The sequence below is a fragment of the Scomber japonicus genome, chromosome 6 (assembly GCF_027409825.1).
Source record: "Scomber japonicus isolate fScoJap1 chromosome 6, fScoJap1.pri, whole genome shotgun sequence".
Taxonomy (NCBI): Eukaryota; Metazoa; Chordata; class Actinopteri; order Scombriformes; family Scombridae; genus Scomber; species Scomber japonicus.
In genome coordinates this window covers 34,986,224-35,011,206 of record NC_070583.1, presented here as the reverse complement: position 1 = coordinate 35,011,206, position 24,983 = coordinate 34,986,224, and the positions used below count along the sequence as shown (strand labels likewise).

The 24,983-nt window shown below is 39.9% G+C and overlaps 1 protein-coding gene across 1 annotated transcript in view; it reads right to left on the bottom strand.

The window, feature by feature from the left end:
- gdpd4a (glycerophosphodiester phosphodiesterase domain containing 4a) overlaps nt 1-22,587 on the bottom strand; it is a 36,146-nt gene extending 13,559 nt beyond the window's left edge. Inside the window, 14 exon segments of the mRNA XM_053320298.1 lie at nt 83-301; nt 1,830-1,980; nt 3,168-3,250; nt 4,038-4,183; nt 10,474-10,567; nt 11,259-11,357; nt 11,450-11,509; nt 12,209-12,302; nt 12,475-12,578; nt 13,648-13,753; nt 14,654-14,712; nt 14,715-14,754; nt 21,022-21,059; nt 21,955-22,587. Of these exon segments, the coding sequence (XP_053176273.1) occupies nt 83-301; nt 1,830-1,980; nt 3,168-3,250; nt 4,038-4,183; nt 10,474-10,567; nt 11,259-11,357; nt 11,450-11,509; nt 12,209-12,302; nt 12,475-12,578; nt 13,648-13,753; nt 14,654-14,712; nt 14,715-14,754; nt 21,022-21,059; nt 21,955-22,587 (1,926 nt within the window).
- Between the last annotated feature and the right edge of the window lie 2,396 nt (nt 22,588-24,983).

The window sequence follows — 24,983 nt, the reverse complement described above, 5'->3', positions numbered from 1 at the left end:
TAAATCATGTAATATAACTTATATAACTCCTATAATATAATTTTAGTAACACATATTTTCCTTTTTTTTGCAGTCCGTTTACCTGAGATGAGTTGATGTGTTCCTGCACCACCTGCAGAGTGACGTTAATGTACGACTGACTGTAAGGATGTCCGTACGGTGGCCTGCGCAGGTCAAACAGCACCAGTCTGCCACTCCGAGCAGCCACCTCCAGGAACTGGGCCAGCGAGGGAACGGACTGGTTCTGAGCGTGGGAGCGGTCCACCTCCGACAGGGACGACACCGTACCGAACGGATCCCTCTGTGAGAAAGAGAGAGAGAGAGAGAGAGAGAGAGAGAGAGAGAGAGAGAGAGAGAGAGAGAGAGAGAGAGAGAGAGAGAGAGAGAAAGAGAAGTCATCAAATACACAGAAAACTAACTAGAACAGAGGTTTCAAACTCATTTTCATTCAAGGGCCTCAAACAGTCCAATCTGATCTCATGTGGGCCGGATTATTAAAAAGAATGAAGGAAGGAAGGAAGGAAGGAAGGGAGGAAGGACAAATGGAAGGAAGGTGGGAAGGAAGGAGAAGGAGAAGAAAGGAAAGACAGGTGGAAGGAAGGAAAGAATAAAAGTGAGGAGGGAAGAAAGAAAATAATGGAAAGGTTGGAAAAAGGACAGGAAGGAAAGATGAAAGGGAGGAAAGATGAAAGGGAGGAAAGATGGAAGGAAGGAAAAAAAGACAGGAAGGAAAGATGACAGGGAAGAAGGAATGAAGGAAGGAAATATGGAAGGAAGGGAGGAAGGACAAATGGAAGGAAGGAAGGAAGGAAGGAAGGAAGGAAGGAAGGAAGGAAAAAAAGACAGGAAGGAAAGTGGGCCAAAGTGGACCCCTCGGCAGGCCGTTTCTGGCCCATGGGCCGCATGTTTGACACCCCTGAACTTCATAGTTCTGCTGAATTATTCTGGTAGTTTTTCCTCACACACAAAAACAGAGAATTTATTGGTTGGTACATTTTTATTATTACATGCAGACAAATTGATTTGAACTTTTTATTGGGGCGCTCAGAGCGCTCCCATCTGTCTTCTGTCTAATAACAGATTTATTATTTTTAGCTCTGGGTTCATCGTAACAGATCCTGATTCAACTTTAATGAACAATGATTAGTGTCAACCAATGCTGGGTTGATTGAATGTTTCATTAAATTTTAATTTCAAACATGCAAAAAAAAAAAGGGAAAGACAAATTCAATTAAAGAAATGAAATTAAAGTAAACAAAGTGAAATCAATACACCAACTCTTATAAACTACACCAGTATACATGCCTGAAAAGAAGTAGAAAGAAGTCAAAACGTATCTAATAGATATATTAACCCTCCTGTTGTCCTCAAGTCAAGAAAGGAAGGGCGGAAGAAAGGAAGGAAAGGAGGGAGGAAGGAAGGAAAGGAGGGAGGAAGGAAGGAGGGAAGGAGGGAGGAAGGAAGGAAGGAAGAGGAAGGACAGAGGAAAGAAGGAAGGGAGGAAGGTAGGGGGAGGAAAGAAAGAGAGAAGGAGGGAGGAAAGAGAGAAGGAAGGAAGGAAGGAAGGAAGGAAGGGAGGAAAGAGAGAAGGAAGGAAGGAAGGAAGGAAGGAAGAGTCAAAACAGACAGGGTCAATTTAACCCAGGAGGACGACATAAAGGTTAACTTCCTTTTTACCATGAATTGTCTTCTACACGGTCGCCCATAAAGTTGGAATGAAATATTTTTTTACTCCTTCTCATGAAATGATTGTGACAATGTGATTTTACATTAAGTTTGTGTGTGTGTGTGTGTGTGTGTGTGTGTGTGTGTGTGTGTGTGTCTCTCACCAATAGGAACCAGTCGCCGGCGTTCAGCTGCTGCAGCTCGGCCCAGGTGAACATGGAGGCGTCGAGGTGCGTCCGGTTGGGGAAAACCTCGGCGACGTTAGTGGTTCTCCTCAGCGTGGAGTCGTGCATCAGGAAGGGAACGCCGTCGTAACTACACCGAGGAAGACAATGTGTGAGGTTAAGAGTGAGAAGTAGGGGCTGAATGATACTGGATGTTTGGATCCGATGCCAACACTGATATTAGGGAGTAAAACAATCCTCATATCAATAGTCCAATAATCTTAAATATACACATAAACACTTCCAACAAAGATATGTAATGGAGGTATGTATGGTTTAAGATTAAACTTAATTTCACTTGGAATTAATAAGATGTATATATTAAACTTTAATTAAGAAAAGGGATCAAATCTACAAAAAAATGCAGCTTACATATCTTTAAAATAACATATTGGCACATATCAGACACATAAACACCAATACTGATATATCTATGATAGGCCAATAACATCTGATAATATTGTGAGAAAAGAGAATATAAATAAAGGAGAGGAGGGAAAGGGAAAGGAGCATTTAAGTCAACAATAAGCATAATTTATTAACACACACACTCTCACTTTCACACACACACACACACACACACACACACACACACACACACACAGTCAGCCTGTCATCTCGATTAATCACACAGATGGTATCACTTCCAGTATGTACATTCACATAAAACCCTTGACAGCTTAATTACACTGGAACTGCCAAGTAGGCAAAGTCATTCATGCAGAACACACACACACACACACACACACACACACACACACACACACACACACACACACACAGACTGGCGGGGGTCACCAGCAGCCTGGGATTAAACTAACCCACTAGCGGTGAGTCATGTCGCGGTGTTAATCCTCCTGTTTTCAGGGCCGACTGTGTGTCACCCACCAGGCTAATGGAAAGGCTAACGGCTAACTGGATTATTATGGCAGTAATCACCTTAGCGCTGACTGTAGCACGCTAGCCTCCGCTCCGCACAATTAGCACCAAGGCACCGACTCAGCGTGAGCTCACTGTTGACCAACTGCTCCGCTGATAAATTTAGCAGCAGGATAAAACACTTGTTCTGCTGTTACTACACACTGTGGATGATTTCATCACTTTGCTCCAACTACAGCTTGTTCTGTGGGTCAATCATTATTTATATAGCGCTGAATCACAACAGAAGTTATCTCACAACTATGTATATTTATTTATTATTAGTTATAACTATTTAGTATTATAAGAACACATTTTCCCATATATATACAGACAGATGATGAGTGCAGAGTGGAGTACCTGATGGTGACATCAGTCTGCAGTCCTTCTCCTCCAGACTCCACCGCCTTCTCAAAAGACATCATGGTGTTCTCTGGAGCAAGCTACACACACACACACACACACACACACACACACACACACACACACACACACACACACACAGTACACATTTACAACATATCCAACATAATATCATAACCAGTATAACTGACTATAACTCCATCTTTCTCTCTCCCATCATCAGCGACAGCCTTCCTTTTCTTGTCACAACCCTTTTGACTCATAATTAGTCTCTACACCAATTCATAAATTCCCGATCAGTCACTAATAAATGTTCGATTAATCCTTAATAAGGAAGTTGTAAGAGTGTATTCTGTTTATTAATGGAGAAAAGACATTATTTTATGTTCCAGGAGAACATTTTATAGACTAAAAAGAATAAAACAACATGTTTGAATTATGTTTTTTTTCCTAATTTGCATATACAAATAACGTGTAACAGGTGCACAAAAAAAAGAAACATGCATTTTATTCCTATTTATTATATACTGTGGGTCACATAAGAAAAGATCCAGCTAAAATATATGTGTATCTGGTGTTGTGCAAATTCTCAAATGTATGTAAGGGTTAATTTGTTTGGTTAATTTTAAGCTCTCAACATTTTCCCTTATCAATACATTCCCATACACTACTGATTCAACATGTACAGTTCTGGTTTAGTCATGTAAATAAGTTACTGTAATAAATTACTCGTTTTTCTTGTATTTAAAGGTGCGTTCTCCTCTTTTGTCTGAACTCTGAGACAGATCATGACAGATAAAGTCTAGTATTAGTTTGAACATTGTTGATTTTTGTTAGTTTAATACTGTCAGTCTGGTTTAATCTTACCATCGGAGCTCCTCTGTGTCCGATGAGCGTTGGAGCCGGTCCCAGCGTTCCCGCCTCTTTAATGCAGGGCGAGTACATTCCCAGAGGGACCAGGTAGAGACAGAACAGGATGGACAGGTAGAGACCCAGGATGGCCACCTGACGCACTGAAGAACAAACAAAGAGACTTATTTATTGATCTGATTAAAAAAAAGGGACTCCTCATTGAAACTCTTGGCAGCTGAATTCAAATAATCGTGGAAGCTTAGAGAGAAAGACGAGCGTGGAGCTGGAATACAAAACAACTTTAGGATTAGACTGACATAAAGCAAACATGTTTGTTCACCCTTTGACCCAAGATGAAGACAGAAGAAACTAATCCCATTTTTTATTGGAATTAGCCATAAATAAATGCTTTTTAGGAGATTTTGTTCCTGCTCCACATGAGTGCCTGAAGTTTGTTTTCCTCTCTGTGTGATTACCGCCTTCTCTCATTTCCCATCTACAACTGATCCAAAATGCTGCGACCCGGTTATTAACACAGTCCAAGAAACGAGACCACATCCTAGCAACCTTACACTGGCTCCCTGTTCATTAATCAGAAGTTCTCACCCTTTACAAGCACCAACAGACCCTTCAGATTAGCGCTGGATTTAAAATATTATAATACCAGTACCAATCCAAGTAGCCTTAAAGTGATACTGATGCTTCGTTACACATTTAGGTCTCTTGTCTTTTATCTCGTGTAACAGGTGTGTAGTGCCGACAGACTTTAGAGAGTTTAGGTGGCATCTTGGCTGCTGAACGTCCTCTCACTCGCTCCTCTCAGCTGTTGTGTCTCCAACACAGTAGCACCCAGCACCCAGATAGGACCCACCGGACTCTGGCTGTGACGTCACAGAGGAGACTCGCCGAAAACATAACAGGGAAAATGACAACGAGGAGGTAAACCTGGTTTCTGTTTGTATACATGGCGGTGGACGCTATGAACTTGTTAGCAACGATTAGCAACGGTTAGCCACGGTTAGCAACGGTTAACCACTGTTAGCAACGGTTAGCAACGGTTAGCGACCCACGAATCTAGCGTGTTGTTGTTGTATACGTCATCAAGCGCGTGCTGGTAAACGTCCCATGCTGCGTTCATGCAGGCTCGGAAATGCTGACGCCTACAGAACAAACATCGGTTATAAAAACCCGATAACGATACTTACCGATATTACATTTTAAGTAAAAATTCTAACTGTGTTTAATCTGTTTTATTTGTTATCTGATTTCTTTTGGGTTTTAAAATTGTGCTTAAACTTTAAACTCGTTTTTAACCTCAAGGTCTTTGTATATTCTTATTTATTTATGTATGTCTGTATGAGCTACTGGATACCCGAATTTCACCAATGTGGATGAATAAAGCATCTATCTATCTATCTATCTATCTATCTATCTATATGACTATATAAAGTGCTATATAAATAAAATAAATTTGAAACTTGAACTTCAGGAGCACCTGTGTTTTTCTAGAGTTTTATATATTATATATATTATTATGATGAAGACAGTCCTCACACACCTCTTTAAGTTCACCATCAATTCATTTTGATTTGTTTTCAGTTTTCAAGCAACAATGTTAACAGAGTCTGTTTCTAAATTTACAGTATTGTTATAAAATTCAATATACTGTACTGTATAGTGTAATTTCTGCATGATCCAGTTCAAGATGGACTTATTTTTGCTGCATTGATTGCTCCATATGAGTTCTGTACATCACATTAATGATTTTAAACATCTCTGCACACACTATACATCTTTGAGCCTATAAATAATGGTCAATTAAATGATACTGGATTGAGTTAGTGTAGAAACCGGAATTTAATCTTTGTAATATCCGGTAAATCTTTCCTGATAGGATCAGCAGGGCGGACTGAACAGCAGCCATATGGGAACAGGAAGAATGGTTAGGAAGCTAATCTGCCTGGGAACACTGAACTGCTGAAACAGGACTCTAAAAACTGTAATAATTTATATAGTTATCAAGACAAAAGATGTTGGCATCATCTATAAAATTGTTCAAACATAAATCTGGATGAAAAACAAACAATGCACTTTCATAATAAATGTTAATATATATCACAAAATAGATATAAGCATGCTTGTTTGGTTGTACAATGATGCAGAGATATGCTTTATTTACCCAATTTAGAGTTTTAAGACATCATTACACAGCTTAATCCCATGTAAATGTTTTCCTCATCAAATCCAAAGTAAAAAAGCAAAGTAAAAAGATCTGTTTTAATTAGCTTACGTCTATAACTAAGAGGAGTCTCGATGTACAATGTGCTTTTCATAAATCATCCAGGAACACTAATGGCTGATTATTGAGATGGATAATTACTGTCATCCATTAAATCACTGACACTATATCTAATGTTATGTTTGTTACATTAAACCCAATTTTTGAGACTACTTCTGGTCAGCAGTCAGTCAGCGATTACATTCAACAACTGCGTCTCTCTGTATTGCCGTTGTTGTACTTTTATCTCATTGATGCTAGTCCCATATATCTGTATCAGAGCTGTATTAAGTTACTGCTGATGCAAACCCAAGGTTTTCCTACTGCTGCGGCTTCACATTAAAAGTATTCAATTAGCGAAACACGGTGGTAAGATTGTCATTTTTGTAACAGTAGATCAGCATTAAAGATCGCAGGGAGGGATGAAACAAGCAGAAACAGTGATAGAAGCTCCTCAGCAAGATAATCTACTTTTATGTGTTTGTCATGGGTTATGTGGAAAACTATCTGAAGTCAGACCTTTAAGATTTCACTCACAATACATTTTCAGATGAGAGATAAATGTTGCTTTATAAGAAATGATCTCCCTTATAAATCATGTCAGTACCCATGACAACACAGCTGGAACACTTACCCTAACAGCTGATCTTAGATCTTAGGAAGGAAGAAAGGAAGGAAGGATGTATGGATGGAAGGATTGAAGGAAGAAAGGATAGAAGGAAGGAAGGATGGAAGGAAGGACAGAAGGAAGGAAGGAAGGTGGAAGGAAGGAAGGAAGGAAGGAACATTTACCCTAACAGCTGATCTTAGATCTTAGGAAGGAAGAAAGGAAAGAAGGAAGGACAGATGGAAGGCAGGACAGATGGAAGGAAGGAAGGAAGGAAGGAACATTTACCCTAACAGATGAAAACATTGGTTAGACAATGAGAAAAGTCATCAAATGTAATAAGTTACATTACTTTGATGAAGTCATTGAAATAGTTACTTATAACATTTATAGAGTAATCAGTAATCTGTAATCTATTACATTTCCAAAGTAACAATCACAAGCCTGCTCCTCACATAATGTAAAAAAACAAACTAAACTAAAAAACCAAGCACACTGTTTGTTCTTCTGTCGTATTTCTCACAAAGCAGCTGGAAGTATTAAACCTGTAGTTTTAATGATGGGCTGCTGAGTTTAGGTGTCGCCAAATCAAACAGGACTGAAATCTGAAGGAGGTTTAACGAACATATATTCCACCTCTTCAGTGGGTCAGCACAGCATTAAAGGGAAGTGAGAGAGGGAGTGAGAGGTCCAGCTGGGTGTGAATGTTAACAGGTGCTTTTTGTGCAGCTCTGTTAGACCTGAGAGACCACTGAGAGAGTCTCAGCATGACTCAGCTCAGACACGTGGGCAGGTGGCGTGTCGGCTCCTGAAAAAACCTGAGTCCTGCTGCTAAAAGGTGTGACGGAAACACAGAAGTCTCATATGTCATATTTCTTAGCACAGTCACAAGTTGATTTTTCTTTTTCTTGCAGAATTTTGGGTGAATCGTCTTCCTGTCATTCAGTTCGCTGTCCTTTAACCTTTGACCCGTCTGTTTTGACTGTTTCTTCTTTCCTTCCTTCCTTCCTTCCTTCCTTCCTTCTTTCCTCCACCCTTCCTTCTTTCCTCTGTCCTTCTTTCCTTCCTTCCTCTTTTCCTTTCTCCCTCCCTTCCTTCCTTTCTCCCTCCCTCCTTTCCTTCCTTCTTCCTTCCTCCCTCCCTCCCTCCCTCCTTTCCTTCCTTCTTCCTCCCTTCCTTCCTTCTTCCTTCCTCCCTTCCTTTCTCCCTCCTTTCCTTCCTTCTCTCTCCCTTCCTTTCTCCCTCTCTCCATTCCTTCCTTTCTCCCTCCCTTCTTTCCTTCCTTCCTCCCTTCCTTTCTTTCTCCCTCCCTCCTTTCTTTCCTTCTCCCTCCCTTCCTTCCTCCCTCCCTCCCTCCTTTCCTTCCTTCTTCCTCCCTTCCTTCCTTCTTCCTTCCTCCCTTCCTTCCTCCCTCCCTCCTTTCCTTCCTTTCTCCCTCCCTTCCTTCCTCCCTCCCTCCCTCCTTTCCTTCCTTCTTCCTCCCTTCCTCCTTTCCTCCCTCCTTTCCTTCCTTGACTTGAGGACAACAGGAGGGTTAAATGTAATACTCTTCTGCTTCCAGCTTAATCCAGCATCCCTTACCTTTCACATCAAGTCTCTCAGGTCTGCTCATATTTAATAAACTACAAAACTAATCCTTAACCTCTCTATCGTTGTACATTCAAAGCTCATCTCGATACAACAGGGAGAGTTATATTTGATCCTGTGCTTTGGCAAATCTCTCTCGCTCCCTTATCTCCTGCCAGGAGAGACCCCACCGGCATGACTCAGCATCACTCTATCCGCTGGATCGCCATGGCAACCAGGGACAGTACCCATGGAGACCAAAGAAAGAAGACGAGAGGCGGAGAGACAGAGAGGTCAGATCCATTGAGTGGAGAAGAAAAAAAAAAGCCTGTCAGACACAAAGACGCAGGCAGACAGCAGCCAAAAAGGGAGGTCAAAGGTCAGAGAGATGACAGAAAGCATCAGAGAAAATATAAAACGGAGGAGCGAGAAGTGAGCGAGAGGGAAAATGAGACATTGATTTTCTGTTGAGAAGGACGCAGAGAGGTCTACAGCTGTATAATCCATGTCGTACTAGTACTTTATCTCTGGGAGGATGAGCAACTCATGAGTACAACCGAAGCTTTAAAAGAGTCAAAACTTGTTAACCTGTCTGCCAGCAATCAGCCATTATGTTGTTTCTTCTCTTCAGTTACTGCCGGCGGTCAGAGAGAGAAAGGCTTGTTGTGTCTAGAACAGTGATGAGTTTGAGGCCAACAGGAAATTAAAGTCATCAGTTCGCTAAATATCAGTTAAAGGTAGAGTTTGTTTTATCCACTCCTGATAATGTATAAAGGCCCGCCAACACTGAGAACAATAACTATGAATATAAATATATAGATATAAAAGTTGTTCTAACTCCAGTGGATGATCAGTATCATTGGATCACTTTCAGAGCGATTTGATGAATGATAAAAACTCTGACAGCCAATCAAAATGGTAAATGGTAAATGGACTGTACTTATATAGCACCATTCTAGTCTTTATGACCACTCAAAGCGCTTTACATTACATCTCATTCACCCATTCACCCACATTCATACACTGATGGCGGGAGCTACCACGCAGGGTGCCAACCTGCTCATCAGGGGGAATTTAACCATTCATTCTCATTCATTCACCGTTGGCACAGCAACAATTTGGGGTTAGGTGTCTTGCCCAAGGACACATCGACATGTGGACTGGAGGAGCTGGGAATCGAAACTGCCAATCTTCCAATTGGAGGACGACCGCTCTATCTCCTGAGCTACAGCCGCCTCCCATCCTTCCTATAAACCATACAGCACAACAAAATCTGCTTTCCAATTTTATCATTGTAATTTTGGAAACTGACGGATGTATTTTATCTATTTTAATGCGTCTTCGCTCCTCTCTCACCACGGACTGACGGTGCTGTAAATTGGAGCAGAGGTGATTTCTTTAGAGAGGTTTGTCTCTCTTTATTATACAAAGATGCTGGAACTTTTTTCTCTATTATAATGTGAAAAAACAACAGCAAAGTTAGCGGATATTACTGTCGCAGCAGTGCACTTCAACATGTGCTGCGGCTCAGTTTGGTCTGTAAATACTGAAACATCACAGCAACTAGAGTCTGAAATGCTTCTGATCATCACACTGAATCAGCACCAAGCCTGTCAACCCTTCTGCTTCTCTTTTTATTTCTACCATACAACGTACAGCAGTAACAGCTCATCAATAATTAGCTACGGACACAGCTGGAGACGTTAAGACGGAGGGGCTCATTGCTTCCATTTAGTTAGCATGAAATGTCTTGTTATGAAAGCTATGAACATTTTGGCTTTGTTTGGTAGAAGAGCCTGAGATTCCTCTGATGTTAAACCAAAGAGGGTACAGAGAGGGTCAGTTTCAAACGTCTCACTAAAAGCTTTAAAAACACCAGAAAGTGGTGAGGTTCGGACGTAGCCAAAGCATATGCATCAAATCTATTGGCTGTTAAGTCCTGCATTACTTCCATGATGGCTGCAAAGCTTACAAAACTAAACACTCCTCAGCTTCCTTACCTTTTTTGTTCATGCGGAAGAAATGCAACGCTATTGGCCAGGAGAGGATCGTCATCAGTGAGACTGCAGCCACGTGGAGGAAGGGAGCCGTCACCTACAGATGAAAAGTGGAAATGTTCAACACAGAATGACAGATAGTAAAGGAAAAGGTCAAAATGGCAAGAAAGTCTCAATCACTGCACTCAAAACATGAAGCACAATGTTATGTCTCTTTATATGCCGACGATACAATGTTAAAGTGTCATGATTTTACAGTATGTTTAAAGAGCAGTTTAAAGCCTATTGTGTCTCTAGAGGGAGCTGTGTGAAGTCTGATGAATTGTCTCATATGAGTCAGTATCAACTGGAGCTGCAGACTGCAAGTCTGAAAAGTGAAGGTCCATAATTAGAAACAAATTAGACCTCTGTAGCCCGCCACTGATTTCTGCTTGAGGCTATCTGACTCTGCTGCAATTGGTTATAACCTCAATTTTTCTAAAACTGCACAAATAGGAGTGCAATTTTAGATCTTTTAATACAGTGATTTGCAAATTATATATTAAGAAGTATAACAATCTTGTCCTGTGATGTAAAATTTTACAAATCTCATGAATAGAAGACACTGACAGCGCACAGACGGACCAGACAGAGCAGCACCACACAACAACAACAGAAGGGGAAAGTAAAAAACAATATACATAAATAGATAATTTATTCCCATGCATACTGCTCAGAGTAATCTGTTCTCCACCAGCTTCCCTCAGGAACAAATCTCTCTTAAGTCAAAACTTGGCAGCTCTCCTAACCTGCAGGGAGAGGAGCAGAGTCTTCCATTCTTTGCTCCAGAGGTCAGACAGGATGGCGGTGGCGGTGACAGAGAAGGCCAGCGTCAACACGATGCCAGTCTGCCTCAAACACAGCAGAGAGAGAAAACACAAAGGTATGACGACTTATTAAAAGAAGGTGTGTGTGTGTGTGTGTGTGTGTGAGAGAGTACCTTGTGGCTCCAGTGAAGGTAAAGCCTCTGTCCCTCAGAAAGCAGACACACCGCCAGCACCTGAACAACATTTACATATTTATTACAATTATTTAATCATGTGTTACCAGGCGGGGAGTTCTGGTCCTCTGAAATGAAGCCAACGCGGAAGTAACTTAGAGCTGCATTCTACCAAAAGGCCACCAGGGGGCGACTGTCTCTATACAAGTCAATGGAGAATTCACCAACTTCTCACTTGATTTCTAACCTCAGTAAACGTTTTCAAAATGTGTTTATGGTCTCAATCGCTAGTTTAAAGCCTTCTTCAATGCAGTATGATGTTCATTTGGGACATTTTGGCCTCCCTGATTTTATATGTGACGATAAAGCAGGGTATGCATTAGGACGTGGCTACGTCCTGATTGACAGGTTGATTGCCCAATGTACTCGAGATCCAGCCCTCGCAACCGTAGCAACCTCCCCGCCCTGCCCATGGCTCCGCCTCATGCCCATATAAGTAGAATCCGTGTTTATATTTTTCCCAGCATGCACCATAAATTTTCAAGATGGTGCTGCCCAGATTCGAAACTATTGGCTTCCGAGCAGCAGTCCACAAACCAATGGGTGACATCACGGATGTTACGTTCATTTCTTCTATACAGTTTTTGTGTGTTACATAAAGCTACAAAAGGATTTGATTCTTCTGAAACTTTTTCTATCCACAAAAAAAGTTCAATGAAGCATAAAAGAATAAAATTCAGCATTATATGAATTGCTCACCAGTAGCAGGGCTATGTATGTGAAGAGAGCAGCAGCCACAACCAGCAGGACCAGAGACCAGGGGAACCAGAAACCCAGAGCCCCAAAGTTAAACCTGAAGAGCCATGAAGAAAAAAAAACAGTCAACAGCCATCACATACAGGACATGACAAGCATTCATTCATTCATTGTTAGGATGATTCATTCACTCATTCCTCTAAATACAATTCATGTAAGCAAATATATAGTGATGAGAGTGATGAGGAAGGTGAGTGACTGTGACCCACCAGTCAAAGTCGTGGTAGTCATTCTGAGCTTCAGTCCAAAAATAGAGGAATACAAAACTCAGGAAGAAGGTGAGGATCAGGAGGCCAAAACTGCCGCACTCCACCTGGAACACACACACACACACACACACACACACACACAAACATCTTTTTTTTAATACGCAATTAAGGCTAAAGCAGTTTTTTATGTATGATGTTTATATTTTCAAAAACGTTTAAAGAGTGGAAATTAGGCTTTCTCGTGTAAAACAGGATTTAAGGGTCGTCCACAGTAAGAACGATGACTATAACTATAATGATATGAGTGTCCACACTATGAACTATAACTTCCTGTCTCTCAGCTGCTGGTTCCAGGTGTGTCTGAAGCTAATGAACACAGATATAGATGAGCTGTTACTGCTGGATGTTGAACAGAGAGATAAAAAGCAAAGCAGAAGGGTTGACAGGCTTGGTGCTGATTCAGTGTGATGATCAGAAGTATTTCAGACTCTAGTTGCTGTGATGTCCAAACTGAGGCGACACACAGCAGCACATGTTGAAGCAGAGACTCACAGTATGAGCTCACATCTGAACATTAGAATAGAGAACAAAGCTCCAGCATGTTTGTATAATAAAGAGAGACAAACCTCTCTAAAGAAATCACCTCTGAGTCTGTGCTGAGAGACGAGCAAAGCTGCTTTACTACAAATACAGAGACATAAATAAAGTCATGATGAAGATGATATTTGCAGGTTTTACTGTAGATGTTAGGCTGGATTCAGATTTTTTCTATCATTCATCAAATTGCTCTGAAAGTGATCCAATGATGTCGTTATAGTTGCGATGTGGACTCCTCCATCCACTGGAGATATTTAAAGTTATAGTTCTTGGTGTGGACGGACCTTTATAGCCTTTATAGTCGTAGTTGGAGGCAAAACAGCGACCCAGTGATGCACAATCTGGCAGATACGTTAAAAGCCTCTCACACTACTGAAGCAGTATATTTTGATACCAGCTGACAGAGTATATATGTGCTGATATTTCTCCACAGAAAAGCAGTAACTGACTGCTAGAGTCAGCAGGCTCAATCAATACTCTCTGCTCCATCAGCAAACTAACCAAACTCAACACGCTGCTCCTGCTGCTTATACAGTAGGTGGTGGAGTGTGTGTGTGTGTGTGTGTGTGTGTGTACCTTGCTGCAGCAGCACTCTCCTGGCTGCGCCCGAGCTCTTTGGTATCGTCTCCATTGGCAACCATAGAGGCCGGCGAGGCAGGAGACAAACGGCTGGTGTTCATACCTTGAAAACAGAATTAACCAATAAAAATTAAGATTCAGACAAAATTACTGGTGACAGTACTGGTTCATACTGGTTCATTACTGGTGTCAATACTGGTTCATTACTGGTGTCAATACTGGTTCATTACTGGTGTCATTACTGGTTCATTACTGGTTCATTACTGGTGACATTACTGGTGACATTACTGGTTCATTACTGGTGTCAATACTGGTTCATTACTGGTGTCATTACTGGTTCATTACTGGTTCATTACTGGTGACATTACTGGTTGACATTACTGGTGTCATTACTGGTGACAATACTGGTTCATTACTGGTGTCATTACTGGTTCATTACTGGTGTCAATACTGGTTCATTACTGGTGACAATACTGGTTCATTACTGGTGACATTACTGGTGTCATTACTGGTTCATTACTGGTGACATTACTGGTGTCATTACTGGTATCAATACTGGTTCATTACTGGTGACATTACTGGTGTCATTACTGGTGACAATACTGGTGTCATTACTGGTTCATTACTGGTGTCAATACTGGTTCATTACTGGTGACATTACTGGTGACAATACTGGTTCATTACTGGTGTCACTACTGGTTCATTACTGGTGTCACTACTGGTTCATTACTGGTGTCACTACTGGTTCATTACTGGTGACATTACTGGTGTCATTACTGGTTCATTACTGGTGACATTACTGGTGTCATTACTGGTATCAATACTGGTTCATTACTGGTGACATTACTGGTGTCATTACTGGTGTCAATACTGGTGACATTACTGGTGTCACTACTGGTTCATTACTGGTGTCATTACTGGTTCATTGCTGGTTGACAATACTGGTGTCAATACTGGTGACATTACTGGTGACATTACTGGTGTCACAGGTGTTGTTTTGTACCTTTGCAGCAGCTGCCGCCGCACCACCTTTAGCTTCCCCAGCTTCAGTCTGGTCAGGGGCAAACAGTCACCCACAGCCCGGCATCACAGACACAGAGAGGAGGAGGAGGAGGAGGAGAGAGAGAGAGAGAGAGAGAGAGAGAGGAGGAGGAAGAGGAGAGAGAGAGAGGAGACAGATGGAGGAAAAAAGGGGGAAGGACTGCAGGCCTCCACACTATCTTCACCTTGAGGGAGAGAGAAGAAAGTTTGGATGAGTTTAGGAGATATTTATAGACAGGACTGCGTGTGTGCTGATTTTATCTCTGTGACCTGTTTAAAGTAACCTAGAAGAAATTCACACTGACCTAAAACTCATGTAATCACACAGCTCGTGCTTATATACAGCAGCTGAGAGAGGTGATTAATGACACACGCTAGTACACGACCTATATTCATTGGCTGATGAATTCAATGTTTACTTTGAACTAAAAAACTTAACTAAAAATAATAAAAACAAACAAAAAATTACAACAAAAAACGACACATTGAATGAAATGCATAACAAAACAAAAAGCCAGACTGATACTGGATTTTTGGTGCCGATGCCAATACAGATATTAAAGGATAATTACCGTTTTTTTACAACCTGGACCTTATTTCTAGCATAAAATACGATCATTTACTCACCCAGACAACTTTGGTGTCATTAACCTCCAGTGTCTGTGGGTTGACCTGCTAACCTTCTTATTATAGTTCACCATGGCTAAGACCATCAATGACATCATCAAGATCAGAGCCTAGCAGGTCAACCTACAGACCCCGGATGTTGATAACATGCCACCACGGTCTCGGAGGGGAACAGCACTAACGTATCAATCAATCACTATACAGAAGTACAGCGAAATAACAGCAATCACCCCTTCCGTACATATACAACATACAATACATACAATAAGAAAGACATAACCGGATGACTGAGCACAATGAGAGGGGAGAAAAGGAAAGAAACAAGAGGAGAGAGGATGAGAAAAACAAAGCAGCTCCCAGACTGTGCTCTGTGTGGGAACGGGAAAAAAACCCCATCATAACTACATATTGGTGAAATTAACTAGTTTGGTGGCAGATAATGTGTTATATAGAGGCTGCGCTTCGGTGCCCCGTGTACTCGCATTATACGGATATACGCGGCGCAACACTTCAGCTAATTTCATCCCAACGACTCCAAATGACACCAAAATTGACTGGGTGAGTAAACGATCGTATTTTATGCTAGAAATAAGGTCCAGGGTGGTGGTGTATAACTCAGTGTGTTGAGGCTACAGTCCTCGCTGCAGGCAACCCCGGCTCAAATCCCGCACCGAGCGGTCCTATCCTGCGTGTCATTGCCCCCTCTCTGCCTCCCATTTCCTGTCTCTCTACTAGCCTGTACAATAAAGGCAAAAAGCCCCAAAAATATACTTTAAAAAAAAAGAAATAAGGTCCACGTTGTAAAAATCCAAACACAGAACAACAAATTTTTATAAAAAGAACTCAGTGCACTGAAACAGTAAACTTTGCTGGGAAATTGAACTGAATTAGGAAAAAGGATTAAATATACATAAAATTCTGCCGATACTTAACTTTAAAAGAAATTATTGGCACATATTGGACGGCATAAGCACTGATACACTGTATCTGTGATAGGCCGGTAATATCAATAGACCAACATATCTAATATATCTTTTTTAAAACATGGTGTATGTAGTTATGCTAATCTATCATTCTATACCAGCAGCTGTCTGATCTTTGCTCCTCTGGATAATAAAATATCACATTATAAGATCTTCACTGACATATACAGAAATATTTAACTTATAACTCATTTAATGGTCACTTTAACACTTCCATAACTACAGCAGCAGCAGTTTAATAATGAAAGTTATACACCAGCTCTAAATCAGAGGTGTCAAACATGCGGCCCGTGGGCCACAACCGGCCCGCCAAGGAGTCCAATCCGGCCCACTTTCCTTCCTGTCTTCTTTTCCTTCCATCTTTCCATCCGCCCTTCCTTCCTTCCTCCTTACTCCTTGCCTTCCTCCTTCCTTCCTTACTCCTTCCTTCCTTCCTTCCTCCCTTCCTCCTGTCCTTCCTTGGCATGAGGACAACAGGAGGGTTAACACTTCCATAACAGCAGCAGCAGCAGTTTAATAATGAAAGTTATACAACAGCTCTAAATAAACTGCTCCACTTAACCAAATACTTCATCAGCCAATTAGTCTGATCTCTAAGTTTAACTTCCCGCCTCGGATTACTCAACACTTCCACGATCAACAGAACATTCCTCAATACACGATTAAACTAATTTATCCCCAAACAAACTGAACTGTAAACACTCCTGGGACACGCACGGGACTTTCATTCTCATCTCATCAAGATAATCAGGCTGCAAACTTGTATTAAAGAAATTAAAATGTAAAATAAAACCATAATAATCTATAATTATAACTTAACCCTCCTGTTGTGCTTGAGTCAAGGAAGGAAGGGAGGAAGAAGGTGGGAAGGAAGGAAGGAAGGAAGAAGGAAGGAAGGGAGAGAGGAAGAAGGAAGGAAGGACAGATGGAAGGAAGTAAGGAAGGAAGGGAGAGAGGAAGAAGGAAGGAAGGACAGATGGAAGGAAGTAAGGAAGGAAGGAGGGAAGGAAAGGAGGAAGGAAAGAAGGAGGGAAGGAAGGAAGGAAGGAAGGAAGAAGGAAGGAAGGGAGGGAGGAAGAAGGAAGGAAGGGAGAGAGGAAGAAGGAAGGAAGGACAGATGGAAGGAAGGAAGGAAGGAGGGAAGGAAAGGAAGGAAGGAGGGAAGGAAGGAAGGACCAGTCAAAACAGACGGGGTCAATTTGACCCGGGAGGACGACACAAAGGTTGAAGCTCACTTTTTTAAACTTACATTACAAAGTGATTCACAGAGTCCATAAAATAAATTACAGTGTCATCAGCAAAATGGTTGATCGGTAAGATTCATATAATCTATAACATCAGTGAAATAAGATTAAATTTAATCTTTAAAGGCTCTCCAATAAAAATATGATTTAAGAAGAGATTTAAAAAACTTAATTTAATCAAAGTTCTGACTAATTATCATTTTAATTGATTATAACGCATCGATTATTCAACACTTTCAGTTGTTGCTGATTAATTTTCTGTCAATTAACTGATACATTTGTTTCTGTCTTTCTTTCTCTTTTCCTACTTCTTTTTCTTTTTCACTTCTTCCTCCTTTTTCTTACTTCGTTCCTCTGTCTTTCTTTCTTACTTTCAATCCGTCTTTCGATCTTTCTTTTTGGACTTTCCATCTTTCCTCTTCTTTCCATCTCTTACTTTCTTTCCGTCTTTCTTTATTACTTTGTCTTTTTCTTTCTTTCTTTCTTTCCTCTTCTTTCCATCTCTCTTACTTACTTTCCATCTTTCTTTATTACTTTCCGTCTTTCTTTCTTTCTTTCCGTCTCTTTCTTTCTTACTTTACCATCTTTCTCTTTTTTTCCATCTTTCTTTCCTTCTTTCTTTATTACATTCTGTCTTTCTTTCCGTCTCTTTCTTTCTTACTTTCTTACCACCTTTCTCTTTCTTTAAGTCTTTCTTTCTTTTGATTAACTAATAAACTGATGAATTAGTTTCTGCTCTTAAATTAAACGTTCAGTCTCTCAGCGATCATGAATCAGAGCGAATGAACCGCTGAGTGTGTTTTTCTTTTCTTTCCACAGTTCTACAAAGTGCTGATCCGGCTGTGTTACAGACCCAGATAAGTGGCCTAAATCTACTTAATGTAGGTCCGATGACGGCAAACAACAAGGTCAACTTAGCAGCCTGACACACTCTCCATCAGAAACACACAGTTAGTCTGAACTGCTCATAAGATGCTGAATCTGTAATTCATTATAATGGTGGAAACACAAAGGTTTCAATTATCACCCAATTATGTGTTAGACCTTTTTAGCCAACTTCATTCCAACCTATTACCACAAGTATTTCTAGAAATGATGGTCAGTAGGCCTAATTTCTATGGAAGTATACCTCATTTCTATGGAAGTATACCTCATTATATGGAAGTATACCTCATTATATGGAAGTATATCTCATTTCTATGGAAGTATACCTCATTATATGGAAGTATACCTCATTATATGGAAGTATATCTCATTTCTATGGAAGTATACCTCATTATATGGAAGTATACCTCATTTCTATGGAAGTTTATCTCATTTTTGAGTTAACTAAACCAGCAGTGAGGCCAGCAGCCTCCAAATGACTGTAATAATTCCTCCTGTTCATACTGACCAATGGAAAATCCCTTCATAATAAACTTCAAGTGACAAGAGACAAAAATAAAGTCATTATAAAGTAGATGATCAGCTTCTATTGAGCTTCAGCAGTGTGAGTTAGTCATATCAAGTGATGTCTGACACATTTACTGTCTTTTTAGCATCAGATTCCCTCTTAGTGTTTCCTGTTGAGCTGTGGTGGAAGTATAGGAACAAAAAGACTTTGATACTAAAAACACTGTAACGCTGAAACATAGAAGATGAAGATTTGACTCATTTGGACAAAACTGAAGCTTCATATTAGCTTCAGATCAACGTTTAAATCCATGTTTACACAGAAGGAGGACTGTGGATTTAGTCCTCCATCACTTCCATTGTAAGATGTAATAGATATCGCAAAGATGAGGGGCGTGTGTAACATGAAAATCCCTTCTGCAGCACACACGGAGGTTAGCTAGCAACGCAAACAGAGAGCTGATGGAGAAATGGTGAAAAATGCTGAATCTGTCCAAAATAAAAATAAAAAGAAGGACCAAGAAAGTTACATTGAGTTTGGATTCATAGACGTAATGGACAAAATTAGAGCTGAATGCATCTGTTGCTAGGACTGGGCGATATATTGATATTATATCGATATCGTGATATGAGACAAGATATCGTACTGTTGCGATGTCATCAGAGTCGTCTTTTCCTGGTTTTAAAGCTGCGTTACAGTAAAATATGTAATTATCTGAACTTACCAGACTGTTTCTAGCTGTTCTGTTATTTACCTTTTACCCACTTTGTCATTATATCCTCAATACTGATGATTATTTATCAAACATTTCATAGTGTAAATATTTAGTGAAAGCATCAACAGTCGAGGTATTTGGTCTAAAATATTGTGATATTTGATTTTGTTCATATCTATTTATCTGTTTCAGTGAGAAAACTGGACAATGAATGCGACACCAGACAGCTGATCACCCAGAGGCAGTCAGTAAACCCCAAGAATTACTAATACTAATATTATGAATATGATATGATATTATTATACTATATATTATATCATGAATACTCATTTTATACAGGTTTCCTGCAGGTATGAAAAGGTTGGGTTCACTACTTCATTCAACAATTCATTGTTCCATGCTGCTGCTGTATGTTTATTGTAGCAGAGACTGTATTGAAATATAATTAAGATACTGTATTTCTTATAAAGTAAGATATGAGGTTCCTTTAGTTTTTGTAATTGTAAGGGGGGGGGGGGGGGGCGTTATAGTGGTAACAATATCGATCCCACTGTTCTAATGTTCAGTATGAAAAGGAGAAATGATTACAGCGTCTCCAGTGTCATAAAATCCTTTTCATTATCACTGCTGCTATTAAAACAACACACATATATTCTTCTGGAAATAAACAAACTTTTACATTAAGTGTTATAAATGATGGAGAATACCCATCAGTCACTTTAAGAACCAATTCATCTTTATTCTATAAACTAGTTTGGTTGATTAATGTCCTTTATTACTGTAATCTGTTCAATTCCATTACGTTCTGTTCTTACTGTCTATGTATTTTAATTTAATTAAACTCTACATAATTAAATTGTATGCTCTTCTATTATTCTGTTATAATCTGGATGATACATTTCTGTTCTGCTCAGTTTGTCTTTTTTTTTCTCTCTCTCTGTTTTTCAGGAGCTGCGACTGACTGAAGTCCTCCAGACGCAGAGCAACCAGCCGAGTCATCACGCCGCTGCCATGGCAACCGTGACATCAGATCTGTTATTATTATTATTACTGCTGTGAAAAGGATGAAGGGAGACGGTGGAGGTATGAAATAAAGAGAGAGAGAGAGAGAGAGAGAGAGAGAGAGAGAGAGAGAGAGAGAGAGAGGCAGAGAGAGAGAGAAAGGGAGAGTGAGACAGAGAGAGAGAGAGAGGGAGGCAGAGAGAGAGAGAGAGGGAGGCAGAGAGAGAGAGAGAGGGAGGCAGAGAGAGAGAGAGAGAGAGAGAGTGAGAGAGAGGGAGGCAGAGAGAGAGAGAGAGAGAGAGAGGCAGACAGAGAGAGAGAGAGGGAGGCAGAGAGAGAGAGGAAGGCAGAGAGAGAGAGAGAGAGAGAGAGAGGCAGAGAGAGAGAGAGAGAGAGAGAGAGAGAGAGAGAGAGGCAGAGAGAGAGAAAGAGAGAGAGGCAGAGAGAGGGAGAGAGAGAGGCAGAGAGTGAGAAAGAGAGAGAGGCAGAGAGAGGGAGAGAGAGAGAGAGAGAGAGAGAGAGAGAGAGAGAGAGGCAGATGGGAGTAATAAAAGGAGTGATAGCAGATATATAAACCATCAGGAGTCATCAGAGCTGTGATGATGTGCAGGTTCGACTACAGACTGTCTCACTTCTATATTTCAGATGAATACAGATGAGAAAGAGACGCATTCAAGTAACAACGTTAGATAACTGAAGTGAGGAAGAACAATGTCATGATGAGGACTTATGAAGATGTGAAGGATGACTACCAGAAAAACAAGAAAATGTTGATTTGAAAAAAATAAACTGATTATGAAATTTCAGACACAAAACTGGATAAATATACAAACCTATAATATTTATTCTGCTACTGTCTGAGTGATGATCTGACATCAAGCAGATGGTCAGTGTTTCATCACTGGGCAGGTGCCAAAGCTGTCATTTATATAAATAAATAAATGTAGAAATAAATAAATAAATGTAATTAATGAATGCATAAGTAAAAAATAAATGTATAAATAATAAATTAATAAATGTAGAAATAAATAAATACATAAAATGAATGCAGAAATAAAATATACATTTATGGGCTTCTGAATTAAAGGTTTTATTAGCACTCAAACAGTGATAATGGTGATAGTGGTTATAATGGTGATAATGGTTGTAATGGTGATAATGGTTATAATAGTGATAATGGTCATAAAGGTGATAATGGTGATAATGGTAATAATGGTGACCACTAATAATAGTGGTCATAATGGTGATAGTGGTCATAATGGTGATAGTAGTGATAATGGTTATAATGGTCATAATGGCGATAGTGATTATAATGGTCATAATGGTTATAATGGTGATAGTGGTGATAATGGCGATAGTGGTCATAATGGTGATAATAGTGATAGTGGTCATAATGGTGATAGTAGTGATAATGGTTATAATGATGATAATGGTCATAATGGTGATAGTGGTCATAATGGTGATAGTAGTGATAATGATGATAATGGTCATAATGGTGATAGTGGTCATAATGGTGATAGTAGTGATAATGATGATAATGGTCATAATGGTGATAGTGGTCATAATGGCGATAATGGTGATAGTGGTCATAATGGTGATAGTAGTGATAATGATGATAATGGTCATAATGGTGATAGTGGTCATAATGGTGATAGTAGTGATAATGATGATAATGGTCATAATGGTGATAGTGGTCATAATGGCGATAATGGTGATAATGGTCATAATGGTGATAATGGTCATAATGGCGATAATGGTCATAGTGGTTATAATGGTGATAGTGGTTATAATGGTGATAATGGTTATAATGGTGATAATAGTCATAATGGTGGTAATGGTGATAATGGTCATAATGGTCTTAATAGCGATAGTGGTGATAATGATTATAATAGTGATAATGGTGATAGTGGTTATAATGGTGATAATGGTCATAATGGTTATAATGGTGATAGCTGCTGTAAAAGTCACAATATGTATAAATCGCTGGTGTGGAGCAGGAAGTGGGTCAGATGGAGGACATAAAGAAAGCAGTGACACACTTTAAAAGGACTCTGAGCTGCTGAGGTAAACCAGAGAGTACATTTCTTTAAAACTGACCCCCCTGCTGTCCGTGGAGAGAGGACACGGGACGAAGATAGCACCGAGAGGACGGAGGGGGAAGTTCAACAAGGTGCTGATGAGTATTGGGATGGTTTTCAGTCATTTTATCACACTGTGCCTCTCTATCTATCTCTCTCTCTCTCTATCTCTTTCTGTCCATCTGTTTCATTTTCTAACTTGACTTTGTGTCTCTCCACTAATTGTCTAAGCTCAGTTTTTCTTTCCTCTGTCCATCTGTCACTTTTCCTCCTCCTCCTCCTCCTCCTCCTCCTCTATCCTCCTCTCTGAACAGCCTTCACACAGCTCCAGCAGCCTGACATCAAACTAAATGTCTGGACGGCACTTTAAAGACAAAACTACTCCGTTTATATTTATATTTATTAACGATGACATTTCAGACGAGAATTAAGATAATGTTTCTGACCCCTTCCTGTTTAGGGGATATCTGCACATTTCTGATAACACATGTAATAACTTTTAAAATAATACTATTGCTTTTACTGATTTTACTGTAGTAGTGGGTCAAGCTCATTTTGAAGTCATTTATAAAGGACTGATTAGTTTCATTATAGTTCCAACTGCTACTTTAATTAATAAGTTGATTGGTTTGTTTATGGAAAATAATCACAAAATAATGATAATAATGATAAATAACATAAACTGAACAAATATAATTACACTCAAATCAAATTTAACGCCTGAACTACAACAGTTCCACATGTTTTAAGACATTTATTAGACTTTAAATATCAAAAACTAAATTTAAGACTTTTTAAGGATCCGAGGGGCCCCTGGTTGATCCAGTCATGATGTCATCTTATAGTAAATGTACCTACAAGATGACAGTCTAATACAATGGTCTGTAACCTTTACTATCAAATAAGTGAGTGCTGAGATGTCACGAGATTAATAGTGACGGTATTTATCGAAAAAAACAAAAAGCAACATGTCTTCTTTCTGGCGCGCAGGTGGTCGAGTGGTTAGAGTGCATGCCATATATGCAGCCGACCCTGGTTCGAATCCCGATCGGAGGTCCTTTGCTGCATGTCACACCCCCCTCTCACTCCCATGTCTGCTGTTAATAAAGGCGTCTATGCCAACAAAATCTTTAAAAAGAACAATCAGAGCTGAGCAGACGGCGCTGCCATAATATAAGTTTGATGTTTTGCTTTTCATCAGGTTACTTCTCCAAAACAGTCAAATGAATCTCCACAAAGGGTCAGATGGTTACTGCAGGTCCCCGTTGTCATTTCCATTTAAACCAAAATTATCTAATTATAAAATATCTACCTATAATTTCTCAGTTATTATGAGAACCTGGATGATGCACTGCTATATAAAAAAGCAATAATAAAGTTATTAAAGTGTTTTCAGACTTCAGAGCATTGCATTTAATTTAAATATCCCTGTGTGGAAAACATGAACTCACAATGAACCTGTGTGTGTGTGTGTGTGTGTGTGTGTGTGTGTGTAAGTGTCATAATACTCTCCATATCTAATGTGTTTATCTCAGTGTGTTTATTTGCAGTCTTCGGTAAAAAAAAGAAGCAACAAAAAGGGAAAAGCAGCAGACAGGATTATCCCAGTAGAGGACGGAGGGAAGAAACGTCGGATTTTAAAAAGAAACAACGAGGAAGCTTTTTATCCTCAGGCAGCGACACAGGTTTGAATCCTCAGAGACAGAGAGAGATCGCTCTTTAAACCGGGCACTTAATCCCTGCCGTAGAGCTGTGTGTGTGTGTGTGTGTGTGTCTCTCCTCAGGATGTGAATATGCGTAAAATTAGATTAAACTTTAATGATCCTTTGGGGGGAAATGGAGTATAAGATGTGTGAATGTGAAGCGGGTCAGTGCGGAGGAGGACGAGGAAATCACGTTTTAATCAGTTTATTTTAATATTTATTTATATTGTATTCGTCTTTTATTTTATTTTGTGAAGTTATCAAAGAGACGTAACGAGCAGCTGTTCATTCTTTGTATTAAATAGTGTTAAATCAGGATGGATATCATTATGTGGAGATGAGATTTGGTCGTATCATCCGGCCCTAAAGCTCCACTGTTATTATATTAATGTTAAAAAGTAAAGTTTTATATCAGCAGTGAGGAGCAGCATCACCGTCCAACACGCTGAGCAGCTGCTGGGACTAAACGCAGAGTTAACTCTTCACATCAGAGTTGGTTTCAGTGGTTTAAAGCTGCAGTGTGACGACATCTCACGAGATTAAAACA